Raw genomic sequence first — 14276 nt, 5'->3', positions numbered from 1 at the left:
TCAGTTATATCTGATTTATAACCCCAGTGTGATTCAATCTAGCTGTGTGGATTAACGTAAATGAACACAGATGATTCACGGTGCTCTCAATCTCTCAAAGCTCTTTCTCTTATCTGACACAACCTATATAAATCCCATTATTAGAGAAAATGAGTATCAAACAACACTTTCTTCATCTAGGTATATACCTTCCTCTCTCTCCTCTGAAAATAGTATCCCTCTTATGTTCTCTGTCTACAAATACAGTTGAATTCGGAAGTGTACATACACCTTAGCCTAATACATTTAAACTCAGTTTTTCACAATTCCTGACATTTAATCCTAGTAAGAATTCCCTGTCTTAGGTCAGTTAGGATCACCACTTTATTTTAAGAATGTGAAATGTCAGAATAATAGTAGAGAGAATGATTTATTTCAGCTTTTATTTATTTCATCACATTCCCAGTGGGTCAGAAGTTTACATACACTCAATTAGTATTTGGTAGCATTGCCTTTAAATTGTCTTGGGTCAAACTTTTCGGGTAGCCTTCCACAAAGCTTCCACAATAATTTGGATGAATATTGGCCCATTCCTCCTGACAGAGCTGGTGTAACTGAGTCAGGTTGGTAGGCCTCCTTGCTCGCACATGCTTTTTCAGTTCTGCCCACAAATTTTCTATAGGATTGAGGTCAGGGCTTTGTGATGGCCACTCCAATACCTTGACTTTGTTGTCCTTAAGCCATTTTGCCACAACTTTGGAAGTATGCTTGGGGTCATTGTCCATTTGGAAGACCCATTTGCGACCAAGCTTTAACTTCCTGACTGATGTCTTAAGATGTTGCTAAAGTATGTCCACATAATAATTTTCCTCCCTCGTGATTTGTATTTCATCAGACCAGAGGACATTTCTAAAAAAAAATACGATCTTTGTCCCCATGTGCAGTTGCAAACCATAGTCTGGCTTTTTTATGGCGGTTTTGGAGCAGTGGCTTCTTCCTTGCTGAGTGGCCTTTCAGGTTATGTCAATATAGGACTCATTTTTACTGTGGATATAGATACTTTGTAACTGTTTCCTCCAGCATCTTCTCAAGGGCCTTTGCTGTTGTTCTGGGATTGATTTGCACTTTTCGCACCAACGTTCATTTCTAGGAGACAGGACACATCTCCTTCCTGAGTGGTATGACGGCTGCATGGTCCCATGGTGTTTATACTTGCGTACTATTGTTTGTACAGATGAACGTGGTACCTTCAGGCGTTTGGAAATTGCTCCCAAGGATGAACCAGACAATGTTTTTCTGAGGTCTTGGCTGATTTCTTTTGATTTTCCCATGATGTCAAGCAAAGAGGCACTGAATTTGAAGATAGGCCTTGAAATACATCCACAGGTACACCTACAATTGACTCAAATTATGTCAATTAGCCTATCAGAAGCTTCTAAAGCCATGACATAATTTTCTGGAATTTTCCAAGCTGTTTAAAGGCACAGTCAACTTAGTGTATGTAAACTTCTGACCCACTGGAATTGTGATACAGTGAATTATAAGTGAAATAATCTGTCTGTAAACAGTTGTTGGAAAATGTAATTGTGTCATGCACAAAGTAGATGTCCTAACCGACTTGCCAAAACTATATTTTGTTGACAAGAAATTTGTGGGGTGGTTGAAAAACAAGTTTTAACGACTCCAACCTAAGTGTATGTAAATTTCCGACTTTTTCTGTGCATCTGTGTTCATGTATAAGTTCTCATTCATTCAATCAATCCCCATCTAAAATAAGAATGAAATCAGCCACTCCTCCCCTCTACAGCTGAATGGCCAGAACCATTGACTGTGTTGGGTGTAACTGAGCCTCTACAGGTTACAGTAGAGGAAGCTGTGTAGTTGTTGGTAATTTCCTGGCTAGGGCCACTCAACAGACGGGCTCTGTTGGTGTAGTCAGACAGCCAACCCTTAGCCCCTCATGTCCTGCAGAGGGGAACGACAACACTTCCCAGCACTACACAAACGACACGGAGACCAAATACCCTCACTGTCTGTGACTAGTAGCTTACAGTACACATGTACCATGGTTTGCACTGTACAGAGACACACTAGTAAGGCTGAGTATAGTTTCTAATGTCTTTATGAATATAAAGCCAATGAAGCTTTGCATCTTTAAATGATGTAATATTGTGGAGTGTTATTTCAACTCTAAAATGTAGTCAGTCATAGACTACTCACCCTCCCTCACAGATCCAGATACGAGGTGGAGCTTCTCTACATTTGCTGGTTGACTGGGCCTCCTCTTCTTTTTCCTGCTCTTCCTCCTCCTCTCGTTCTTTCTTTGGCTCCTTGTCCTCTGCGGACTGCTCTTGCTCTGTTGTCTCAACACGGTGGCTGTCGCCGGGCAGAGTGGCATGTACCTACACTCGAGAGAGACATGTAGGGCAAATTCACCAACCCTGCTCCAGCAACAGCAGGCCAAGGAAACAGGGATGGGGGGGAATTCATCATAACTTATATGTTTCAGTACTTATCTAAATTATACTGTAGCATTACAATTTACAATATTGACCTACACGCTTCGAATGAGAAGTAAGGCCAAAACGTAAGACTGTATTGGGTCATATAAAAAATATAGCATGAAAGACTACAACACATAGTACAGTATGGGACAAGGTAAAATAACTACATACAGTACTTCCTATTTCACATTGGCCATTCTATGAGGAGGCCTCCAGTAAAGTCTCTTTACCTCAGAAGGGCATGGCGTCTTCATGTCGGCAGGCTCTGGTGTGGTCTCTGCAGGGGTGGATGACATGGGAGACATGGTATAGATGGTGTAGCTGACCCTCTGCTTGCAGTCCAACAGGGACAGGGCTGTCTTGGTGGAGAGACCTGGAGGGTTGGGGTCATACTCGCTGGTAGACCAGGAGGAGTACACTGAGGGCTGGTCAGTCGAGGTGGAGGGGTTTGGCTTGACGTAGTTCAGATAACACCAGCTGTGAGAGGTGGTGGACTGAAGGGTTGGATATGAAGGTCCTTCTGGACTTATGGGAGTACACACCCTAGGTAAACATGTTGGAATCTCAACCTTTTCTTCTTTTGTTGATGTTTCTGCGATTATATTTCCTACACAACTCTCCTCTTCTTCCTCCTTCACTCGTTTCTGCTGCTGTTTGGACTCAGGGCTAAAATCGACACTGTTTGAAGGGGATAACATGCGCTTGTAGCTTCCTGAGCCTGAAGATCTACAGCCCTCCTCAGACCACAACTGGCTGCCTGGAGCCAGAGGCAAAGCCAAGTGGTTGCCTGGAGGCAGAGTCAACTGGCTGACTGGTAGCAGAGTCTCAGACAACCTCTTGCTGCTTACAGGCAGAGTCATGACCAGGTGGCTGTTATGTTCAGACGTTGGGGTATTTCTATTGCCACTGTTTAATGCAGAACAAACAGGTTCCTGGGACCTAGATGTTGTGGTTTGGGACAGAGTGGTGTATATGGCACTGGCTAGGGTGTTGGTGTCTGCCTGTAGCCGGACTACTGCTACTGCTGGTGATATGGAGGGCCGGAGTAACTCTGGGCTGAGTGTGATGTTAGGGTGAGGATGGAGGATCTGCGGAGGATGTGTTACAAACTCTGAATGTCCATCATGACTGTGAGTTGGGACTGGAATCTCCAGCTTCAGGCCTGTGGATATTGGTAGGTAGTGGGCCCTAGCTATCCCTAATGGGCACTGGGTGGGGAGGGGGTGGGGAGGGTAGACAGGGCGGGGTTGGGCAGGGTGGATGTAGGTGTGGACAGGACGGAGGGAGATAATTACAGGCTTCCCTGAACAGAGAGGTGATGGGGCTACCCTCTGGAGGGGATCAGGAGATTCTACAGAGTTCTGAGAGGGTAGAACTTCAAAGCAATGTCCAGTCAACTGAATACTTTGACCCAGTTTCCATTGTGAGGGAGGCTCTCCACAAAGAGTTTGCACAGGGTTACAGGATGTGGGTTCGCCTGACAGAGGGGAACCAGCGGCCAAACTAAGGTGTTGAGGACCTGGGCTTTGTCTAGATAAGGTGCTGGGACTGACAGGGTCAGGACTGGGGCTGCAGTGAGAAGGGTTGTTCACCTTTAGTGCTGTGTGTTTGGCAATAATGCAGGAACTGGGGTTCAGCTTCAGTTCTGCAGGTTTGGCAGGCTGCTCCTCCTCCTCTGGGTCCCTGACCGGAGTGTGTCTCATGAGGAGACATTTGCGTCTGTCTCTCCAGCCGGCCGCCGAGCGCTCAGGGGACAAACTGCTGTAGTCAAAGGACTTGCTTCGCATCTCTGACATTGCCATCAAAACAGATTGCTGCTGTGGGTCGTAAGGTGCTTGCTCTGAGGCCGACCGCCGCATCTCCCTTTTGTGATGATGCAGCCCTGGGACGGTCAACATGTTAGGGGCCCTGGACCTCCTCAATGGTATCCCAGCCAGGGTCTCCATGTCTCCGGGTCTGGTGGACTCCTCAAAGGATGCAGAGCGGCTAGATGCGTGGGATGCACAGCTGTCCTGGCTGGGGCTGCGAGGCAGGGAGATGGAGTCAAAGCTGGACATGGACTCCCCTGAAGACTGGGCGGCCTCGGCAAGGCGAATTCGTTTCTTCTTCGGGGGCAGCTTCTCGATGGGGACCCCAGACAGGGTGAGGCTCCTCTGTGGCCACTGGAACTCCTCTGTTCTCTTGGTCTGTTTAGGCATTAGGGAGGCCATTTCTGATTGTGTCTGAATAGACTCAATAACATTGGTGTTGGAATCCTCAGTGATGAATATCTCAGGGACTTGAACATTGCGTTGGCGCACCAGTTTGCGAGGTGTTGGTTTGGACGAGTGTTCCTGTTGTTTTTGAGACGCATCCTCATGAGATGGGAATTTAATATGTTCCTCCTCTTTACCTTGACTCTCTGTAAACAAAGTGTCCTGTTTCTCAAATGAACTAGTATGTTGAATCACTGAGAAACCTTTCGATGTCTCTCCCCAATCCTGCTCTAATCGTGACCATGAGTTTCTACTGCATGCTACACTTCTTTCGTCTCTGCCTTGCACCAACGTGGACAAGGTGGGTATGGATAAAGAAACAGGAGAGGATGGCTCATCAGATTCAAAACTCTCCTCTTTCCTTCTCTTGCGCATTGCCAAAACCCCTGGTCTGTTGATCGGATAGTGTATCAACTGTGAACGGTCCAGCTGACATATTGTTGTACCAAGACTCTCTTGGGGAAGTCGTGCTATACAAAGACTTCTCTTGTGTGCCTTATAACCTTCCCAGTTCTTACATCCAACGCCACAGGTCTCACACTCGTACGGCTCTGGTTGACATTGCTTATGGTCAGGAGGCACGACGGACAGATTGTGATTGTAGAGCGTGTCAGAGCTACTGTGTAAACTGTGTTCCTCTTTATTGAATTCAGCACCTGGGGGTAGTTCGATAGCAGGCTGGCGTCGTAGCATCCCAATGCGGCGAGACTGTGTTTCAGACCGTTCATCGAAAGATTGGCTAAGGCGGAAGTTTCGTGGACAGATGCCAGAGGAGGTATCAGTTGAACTAGCAGCAGAGGGCATAGAGAGGCTTCTCAGAAGAGGAGCCATGGAAGTGGATGTCTGGCCTGCCGTTGAATCCACGTGTAGTGACTGGTGATGATGAAACTTCTCACACGGAACACCCATAGTGATGGAACCACTGCTCTTAAAGCCTGGGTCTCCAGGGTTGTTGGTGCTGTGGTGGACTACAGGCGACTCTTTCAGAGATAAAGAAACCTTAGACTCTGTGCTACTTCTCCTAGACAGAGAGAACCTCCTGGGCTTGACGCTGTCGATCTTACTTGTGTCCACGACAGCCTCATTGATGGTGATGAGGTTGGTGATGTGGTCAATGACCTGCTTCTTGGGCACTGTGAATGGGATGCTCTTCTCCTGCTGTCCCTGGCTTCCAGAAGGCTGCTGGTCCTGATGCCGGGACATCCTCTGGAGGTGGCCCAGACGGCCATATTTCCCCAGGATGATCTCTGCATAGCTTTTGGCACTTTTGGTTACGTTGGGTGGGCTGTCCTGTGACTGCTCAGTGCTCTCAGAACGAGAGAAATAGCCAGACTCTGTGCTGCCTCTACTCCCCATACCCATCGAGGAACTGATCGAGTCAGACGAGCCTAGAGGGCCGCGTTTCCCTCGGCTCAAACGCATGGCCAGCCTCTTCTTGACGGCGTAGGAGTTGTCCTTCCCGCTGGACTGCTCTGTAGACCTCTCAGTGTCTTCATGGGTCTTCTCATTGGCTACGCTGCCTTGTCTCTCCATGTTGGAAGAAGCAGCAGACAACGGCTGTCTAGTTTCGTCTTCTGACTCTGGCACCGGTTCTTCTAAAGCACTGGGCTCTCCAGAGGCGAGGCCGGCCTTCACCCTGTGGGTATGCGACTTCCGGTGCTTGTAGAGGTTGCTCTTGGTCTTGAAAGAAAATCCGCAGGGAGCACAGGGGTAGGGCCTCTCTCCGGTGTGGGAGCGGATGTGTTTCTGCAGGACGCTGGGCTTGGCACAGGCACGGCCACAGTAAGAGCACACATATTTCCCTGGTTTTCCAGGCTTACGCTCCCGTTTCTGCTTTAGGGTGCCCTCCTGGTTCTCCTCTGTGTCAGGAGCCTCTGTAGACTGGGTGGAGGTGGATGATGAGGAGGGAGTCGCCCTGGTCCCGCCAGACGAGGTCCGAGCCACTCTGGTTGGTGTTGCCTCTGCCTTTGCATGCTTACCATCCTCCGCCGGTGGGGTGTCTGAATCAACGCTTTGCCTCTGATGTCTGAGACGCTTGCGCTCCCGCTTATTAGGCAGTTTGTGGTGTTGTCCATGGTGTTGCTGTTGTTGTTGTTGTTGTTGTTGTTGAGGGCCTCCTTGTTTGGAGCGAGTCTGTTGTGTCTGTGGTTCGTGGTTCTGGGAGGAGGGAGATTTGGGAGGCTGAGGGTCTGGGAGAGGCAGAGCAGACTCTCCTGGCTGAGGCTGGTCGTGAACTCCGGACTGCTCCCCAGTCGGCAAGCAGCTATGGCTGTGCAACGCCTCCATAAAACGGAACAACAACCTCAGGTAGACACCTGGGACCCCTCCGCCTGAGCCTGAGACAGGCCACACAGGTCAAGCTTATTCATTTAACAGACTCTGGGATTGATGTATGATGAGTATTTTGTTCCTTAGTTATATCTGTCTTATACTGGCTTTCAGGCTGTCTGTACTCATACTTAGTACTTACTCAGGTCAAGCCGTTAATTTAACGGATGCTGGGCAACAACTGTGATTTGTCATGCGGTGATGGGGAACTTTTCCATCCTGAGCCAAAGAAGCCACCCATCCTGGAGCTCTGTTGGCTCCCAGAGTCAACAACTCTGTCCTCTGAGCTTCTGAGGCAGTCCTGTCAGATAGTCCTGTTTTCAGGTATTCAGATACTGGGTTTAACCCGTTCTTGTGTCAGGCCTTCAGGTTTTCAGATCCAGTTTTCAGGACTTTTGGTTGGATGTCTGTGTCCTCTGGTTCACTCCAGAGGATCTAAAACAAGAAAAAAGAAAAGATCAGATTACTGACAGACCCACCTGAGGGGTAGTCTCTATCTTTCCTTCTTTCTCTCTTTCACACACACACACACACACACACACACACACACACACACACACACACACACACACACACACACACACACACACACACACACACACACACACACACACACACACACACACACACACACACACACACACACACACACACACACAAAATGAAATTACATCATGGAGACAGATGGCAGTCTCTCTCCGCCCACTATGATCTAAAAACATTACTGTTGAAGGGAGGGAACCAAACAGCTAAAAAGCAAGGTTGTCATCACTGTTATTTCTTCAAGATGGATGATCAAGTTGGAAACAAAACTTGGGAGTTTGGTCATATTAAAGGGGCACATTTCTCATAGCGACCAGTTTCAGTTGCACTTTGTCAACAACAACAAAAAACATTGGCACGATATAAAAAGTAAAAAAACGTACACCTAAAATGTAGGTGTTAGTTACCAACTGTGATTTGGAATCTGGTTACATAAACTAACATCTCATTTACCTGACTATTATGAAGAAAAACACTCCAAGTCAAAGCATCCATTTTCAGATTCTGCAACTAATAACCCCTTGAATAGTTCCCAATCAGCCATGTGCATTGCACATCGCTCAATCATGAGCTACTATGTGTTTCTCAGGGATCACACTCCCAAGACAAGGGAGACTGATTTTTCCTCTTGATTGCCCAACTCATGAACCCAGAAGAGCCAATAGTTTCATTCATCCAGACTCCCCCAAAGTCTCCCAAATCCCTGCTGCTTACGCTAGCTAAAAAGAATTAGGCCAAATGCAAATGTTGTAGTCTGCAGCTAGACACCGCCATAAGATAACACCAACACCTCTCCCATTGGGGAGTGGATTACGTCATTCAGCTGTGAAAAAAATATACTCCGGCATCTAGTCAAATAACCATCTACAATAACACGTTTGAGTTCTTATTTCTCCTTATTCTAACTTTGCACTGTCAAACAAGCAGACTTCTCTAATGACAGCAATTCACTGAAAGCCCATTAAGTAATATACATTTCACCAAATAATGTTCTTTAATACATTTTTATTTTCATACATTAAATGGCTCCAACACTCTAACTGATGTAGTTAAAGATGTCTAAACCCAGGCAGCCAAATACAAACAATCTTTGCCATCTTAGCTTTGCACCATCTTTGTTTCTCATGAGGACAATATACAAGGTGACACTGTGCAGAATGCGATACGGGAGGAAATAAACTCACTACTTCCTCTGCCCCAACATACTGCACTGTAGCAACAACCCAGTCATCCCATACACTAGGTGTGTTCTAATATCCACACAACCGTACCATCTAGAATGCATGCCCAATACATTGCTTCACACTAGGAAGTATGCTCGGATGGTATTTGAACAGAGCCACTGACCAGTTGGTTGCAGCCTGCACCAAAGTTCCTCTGGAAGAGGGCAAAACCACAGGAGGAGCTAGCTGCTGGTCAATATAAAACAACTGATAACATGTTGAGCACAGTGATGAACTGAGTAAATAACTACACAGTTTTTTGGCCAGTCATTTTACTTCTGTTTCCAAATGCCCTTAAGAGAGGACAGTACATCTGTATGGACATTCAGTGTGTTAGGTGTTCCTCTGACGTGCAAATCAGTGTCCAACCTCTACATTGCATTTCAAGAGTGGATGATGGAATGTAGGTCAGACAGATACTGTACTGCAGGTGGACTAAGAGACTACAAAACGGTCTCACGAGGAGACACAACCATTATAGAAGCCAACACTGTATATTTACTGTCGAAGAGTAGAGCTTTCTACTGTAAGATATTCATTTACACTTTGAGAAAGAGGTGACATTCTTCTGTTAAATCTGAAACAAGTGTTAACAGTGCAAATTGGCAAACAAGTGGAGTGTGTTCATTGTCTGTATACATTTTGCGTGCCGTAAAACTGTGTGTCATCAGGTGTTGGCATCTCACAGTTATTGCATGGGCTCAGAGAAGCAGGTCATTGTCAATACGATGCTTGTTGTAGGCAGCAGCAAACATCCTGATCTACCTGATATTCAATCTACACTGAACAAAAATATGAACGCAACATGTAAAGTGTTGGTCCCATGTGTCATGACCTGAAATAAAACATCCTAGAAAGGTTCTATACGCACAAAATCTTATTTCTCTCAATTGCTGTGCATACATTTGTTTACATCTCTGTTAGTGTGCATTTCTCCTTTGCCAAGATAATCCATCCACCTGACAGGTGTGGGATATCAAGACAGCATTATCATGACACAGGTGCACCTTGTGCTGGGGACAATAAAAGGCCACTTAAAATGTGTAGTTTTGTCACACAACACAATGCCACAGATGTCTCAGTTTTGAGGGAGCATGCAATTGACATGCTGACTGCAGGAATGTCCACCAGAGCTGTTGCCAGAGAATGTAATGTTAATTTCTCTACCATAAACCGCCTCCAACATATTTTTTGAGAACTTGTCAGTACGTCCAACCAGCCTCACAACCGCAAACCATGTGTATGGCGTTGTGTGGGCGAGCGGTGTGCTGATGTCAACGTTGTGAACAGAGTGCCCCACGGTGGCGGTGGGGTTATGGTATGAGTAGGCATAAGCAACGGACAACGAACACAATTGCATTTTATCGATGGCAATTTGAATGCACAGAGATACCGTGACCAGATCCTGAGGCCCATTGTCGTGTCATTCATCCGCAGCCATCACCTCATGTTTCAGCATGATAATGCACTGCCCCATGCCCAAAGATCTGTACACAATTTCTGGAAGCTGAAAATGTTGCAGTTCTTCCATGGCCTGCATACTCACCAGACATGTCACTTATTGAGCATGTTTGGGATGCTCTGGATCGAAGTGTTCGACAACGTGTTTCAGCTCCCGCCAATATCCACCAACTTCACATAGCCATTGAAGTGGTGTGGTACAACATGCCACATGCCACAATCAGCAGCCTGATCAACTATGCGAAGGAGATGTGACGTGCTGCATGAGGCAAATGGTGGTCACACCAGATACTGACTGGATTTCTGATCAACGCCCCTACCCTTTTTTTTAAAGGAATCTGTGACTAACAGATGCATATCTGTATTCCCAGTCATGTGAAATCCATTGATTAGGGCCAAATTAATTAATTAATTTCTTTATATGAACTGTAACTCAGTAAAATCTTTGAAATTGTTGCATGTTAAGTTTATATTTTTGCTCAGTATAATATCTCACACAATCCTTAAACTCCATAACACACAGCCATATCTGCACAAGAGGGAACCAGATTTTCTGATATCTCATTCGAACACTAGAAATGGCATCTCATTCTCAAGGAGAGTAAACTTGGTTAGTACCCCTACCTAGTCTCCTACATATTCAAATCATATTTCCCCCCAAAAAATGACAAAACTGAATTTGTTTTAGTTTAAAACACTTTTTTAAAAACACAGTAAACGTCCCTCCTCTCGTACCTATATGCACCCAGTGGTGGTTGCTATGGTGACGCCCCTAAACCACGCAGAGCGACAGCAGATGGAGGGAAGGAGAGCTAAATATATCTCCCAGCATCCTCGTTGAGAAAGGGAGAGAGATGGAAAGAGAGAGAGAAAGACAGATGGAAAGGGAGAGAGAGAGAGGGGAAAGGATGGAGAGATAGATGGAGAGAGGGCGAGAGAGGGAGCTGGAAAGAGAAAGAGGGAGAGAGAGAGAGAAAGCCAATTGAGATGCTTCCCTCCCACAAAGCGTATCTTTTTGGACAAATAAATGTACAAATCCAAAAATCAATACCTGGCTTTAAATCACCGCTCTACAGACATGTATCCCACCAGAAGAGAAACTGAGAATATGATCATGTTCTTGAGATGACAACGAAGAACTAACAAACCATAGTAAATACAAAATGTAATATCTAAATTTGAAAATACATTTTGACATCAAGAATTTACAACAGAATTCAACAGCATTAACAACACTGTGCACAGATACTCTGGGAAACGACCTTGCCAAAAAACATTTTGTTAATTGTGTCACCAAACTCTTTGTAATGGCTTATGTAACAATATTTTTTTCCCAATAACAACATGAAACATCTCTTTCTGTCTCTCTTTCTCTCTCCCTCCATCGCTCTCTCACATAGGGCTGGGCGGTATACCGTATTTTACTATATACCGGTATTGATGCACGGACCGGTTTGGGGTTTTACTTTACCTTTTATAATGGTATTTGAATGTTTGGTTTGGTAAATGTGATATGCTGTGTGTACCGTCCCTTTTTATACTACTTGAGTCATTCCTCTGCTCTCTCTCCATTATGCTTTCCACACAGACCTAGCCCCGCCCCGTCACTCAGGGATTTGGTTTGTTGTTGCATGACCAGGAGACACTTGTGTTCAATCTGCATGGTCAATGCAGCACATAAAACAATGTTGATGACAAAGATGTTGTTTCTACTTGCTTCTTAACATAAATATTGCTAAATTTTTTGCTAAATCATGTTAGCCACTAATGCTAATCACTAGTTAGCTGGCTAGCTAGCTAATACATTTGCTGAGTCAGAGCAAACGTAGCTAGCTAATAAAGCCTGATATCAGTGCTGGTGTAGGCCTAAATCAGCATGTTGTTTGTGCAACAGTATCTTCTAAATCAAAGAGGAATAGGCGAAGCATGAATATGTTGGCTACATGAAGAAACATTTTATGTAGCCAAGGATTATAGGGTCCCCTAGGAAACACTGACCATCACTTTGGTGCCTACCCTGCCACAATCAAATCGAATGTTATTAATCACCTACGCCGAATACAACAGTGAAATGCTTCCAACCCTTAAGCAGTTAAGAAAAAATAAGTGTTAAGAAAGTATTTACTAAAAATAACTCCACCATGGCATTTTAATTTGTTGTCATGTCAAACACTGTATTCAAAGTGCCCACTATTATTTATATTCTTACTATAGAATTAGAATAAGCATTCGATTTCCATGATTCCAACAGTTCACCTGTCACGCCCTGACCGTAGATTGCTTTGTATGTTTCTATTTTTAGTTTGGTCAGGGTGTGATGTGGGTGGGTATTCTATGTCTGCGTATTCTATGTTGTAGGTCTAGGTTTTCTGTTTCTGTGTGTTTGGCCTGGTGTGGTTCCCAATCAGAGGCAGCTGTCTATCGTTGTCTCTGATTGGGAGCCATATTTAGGTAGCCTGTTTTCCCACTTTTGTTTGTGGGTGGTGTTTTCCGTTTCAGTGTTTGCACCATACGGGACTGTGTCGGTTTTAATTTATTCTCTTGTTCTTTTTGTATTCATTTTCGATTAAACGATATTATGGATACGTACCACGCTGCATTTTGGTCCTCCTCTCCTTCCACCAATGAAAGTCGTTACATCACCCATGTGTTTTAATCTAAATTGCAAGTCAAATCACAATTGCAACATTTGGTTAAAAATAATGCCTTGTTTTGCTGCCCATATCATGCAGCTCTACGTGGCAGTGTGGAAATTATTTCAAATGAGTGCAGGAAATGCCGAAATTTATGGAAATGCAGGAAATTATTTTAGGTTGAAGTTGAATTGAACAGTATAAAACAATCAGAATGGAGAAAGAGCCATTGAAATAATTTAGAATATGTGTTGCCACCCTAGGGTCACGCACCACTCATAAAGAAAATGTAGAACTTTTATTATGCAAAAACATAAAATACCGTCAAATAATGTCACACCGTCAAAAATTTGAAAAATACTGTGATATGATATTTTGGCCACATCGCCCGGCCCTACACTCACAGACAATGTATTGTTTCAAGATAAAATGTCTATTTTTTCAATCTGCCAGTTCTCTCTTTTTTTCTATTTTTCGCTCTCCCTCTCTCTTTCTCGCTCTCCCTCTTACATTATTTCAGGAACAGTATTAGCAGGACATTGAGTCAGAAACCGACCACAGCTTCATCAGCAGTCTGTCAGAAAGACAGAAGTAGAGCCCTGGGGCCATTACACACACGCAATGCTGACATTCCTAGGGCTGTGTGTGTGCGTGTGCGTGTGTGCTTGCACGCGCAGGTGTGTCTGTGCATGGGCGCACACTGGTGTGTGTTTGAGGCCCAGGGGTCTCTGACAGAGTGCTGGAGTATGGACGGACAGACAACACACATGGAAACCATTCACAGAATCACCACACACACACACCAATAACCAGGCAATAAGTAAATAGTAAATTAACAATGTGGAATAAAACACAGTTATCAACAGTAAAAGGCTAGAGAATATCAATGTCCATTACCTGGAGGCAGGTAGTTTTCCCTCCACATCTGACAGAAAGAGGGTAAGTAAAAGATGCGGCGAGAGAGAGAGAGCAAGCGTGAGAGAGAGAGTGAGAGAGTGAGAGAGCGAGACAGAGGAACAGAGCAAAAGAGAGTGTGAATGAATGAGAGCCCGCTCTGTGACTGTGAGAAGGGTAATTGAAACACCACTCTACTCTACGTGCACTGAGAGACACCACTCTACTCTACGTGCACTGAGACACCACTCTACTCTGTGCACTGAGGTGACAAATAGTTAGTTTATTACGAGTGTCTTTCGGTCTGTGTATGAATGGGCAGGAGGGGTCTCTCTCTCTCCAATTTAAGGGTCTTTATTGACATGGGAAACATATGTTTAACATTGCAAAGCAAGTGAAAATGAAATAAATAATACAAGTGAACAGTATACATTATACTCACAAAAGTTCCAAAGG

At 44.9% G+C, this 14276-nt stretch overlaps 1 protein-coding gene across 2 annotated transcripts in view; it reads right to left on the bottom strand.

Moving 5' to 3' along the window:
• Positions 1-14276, bottom strand: part of LOC139558437 (transcription factor HIVEP3-like) — a 40798-nt gene that overhangs the window by 11083 nt on the left and 15439 nt on the right. For both annotated transcript variants that reach the window (XR_011671578.1, XM_071373568.1), the window contains exons 2-3: positions 2714-7501; positions 2200-2381 (exon numbers count right to left, since the gene is read on the bottom strand). Coding sequence is in view for 1 of the 2 variants with exons in the window: in XM_071373568.1 (XP_071229669.1) it covers positions 2200-2381; positions 2714-7024 (4493 nt within the window). In the remaining variant the exon portion in view is untranslated. The remainder of the gene's footprint in view (positions 1-2199; positions 2382-2713; positions 7502-14276) is intronic.

The sequence above is a fragment of the Salvelinus alpinus genome, chromosome 29, assembly GCF_045679555.1.
Source record: "Salvelinus alpinus chromosome 29, SLU_Salpinus.1, whole genome shotgun sequence".
In the NCBI taxonomy this organism is placed as follows: Eukaryota; Metazoa; Chordata; class Actinopteri; order Salmoniformes; family Salmonidae; genus Salvelinus; species Salvelinus alpinus.
Note: the sequence above shows the minus strand (reverse complement) of the source record. Positions and strands in the feature narration are given on the sequence as shown.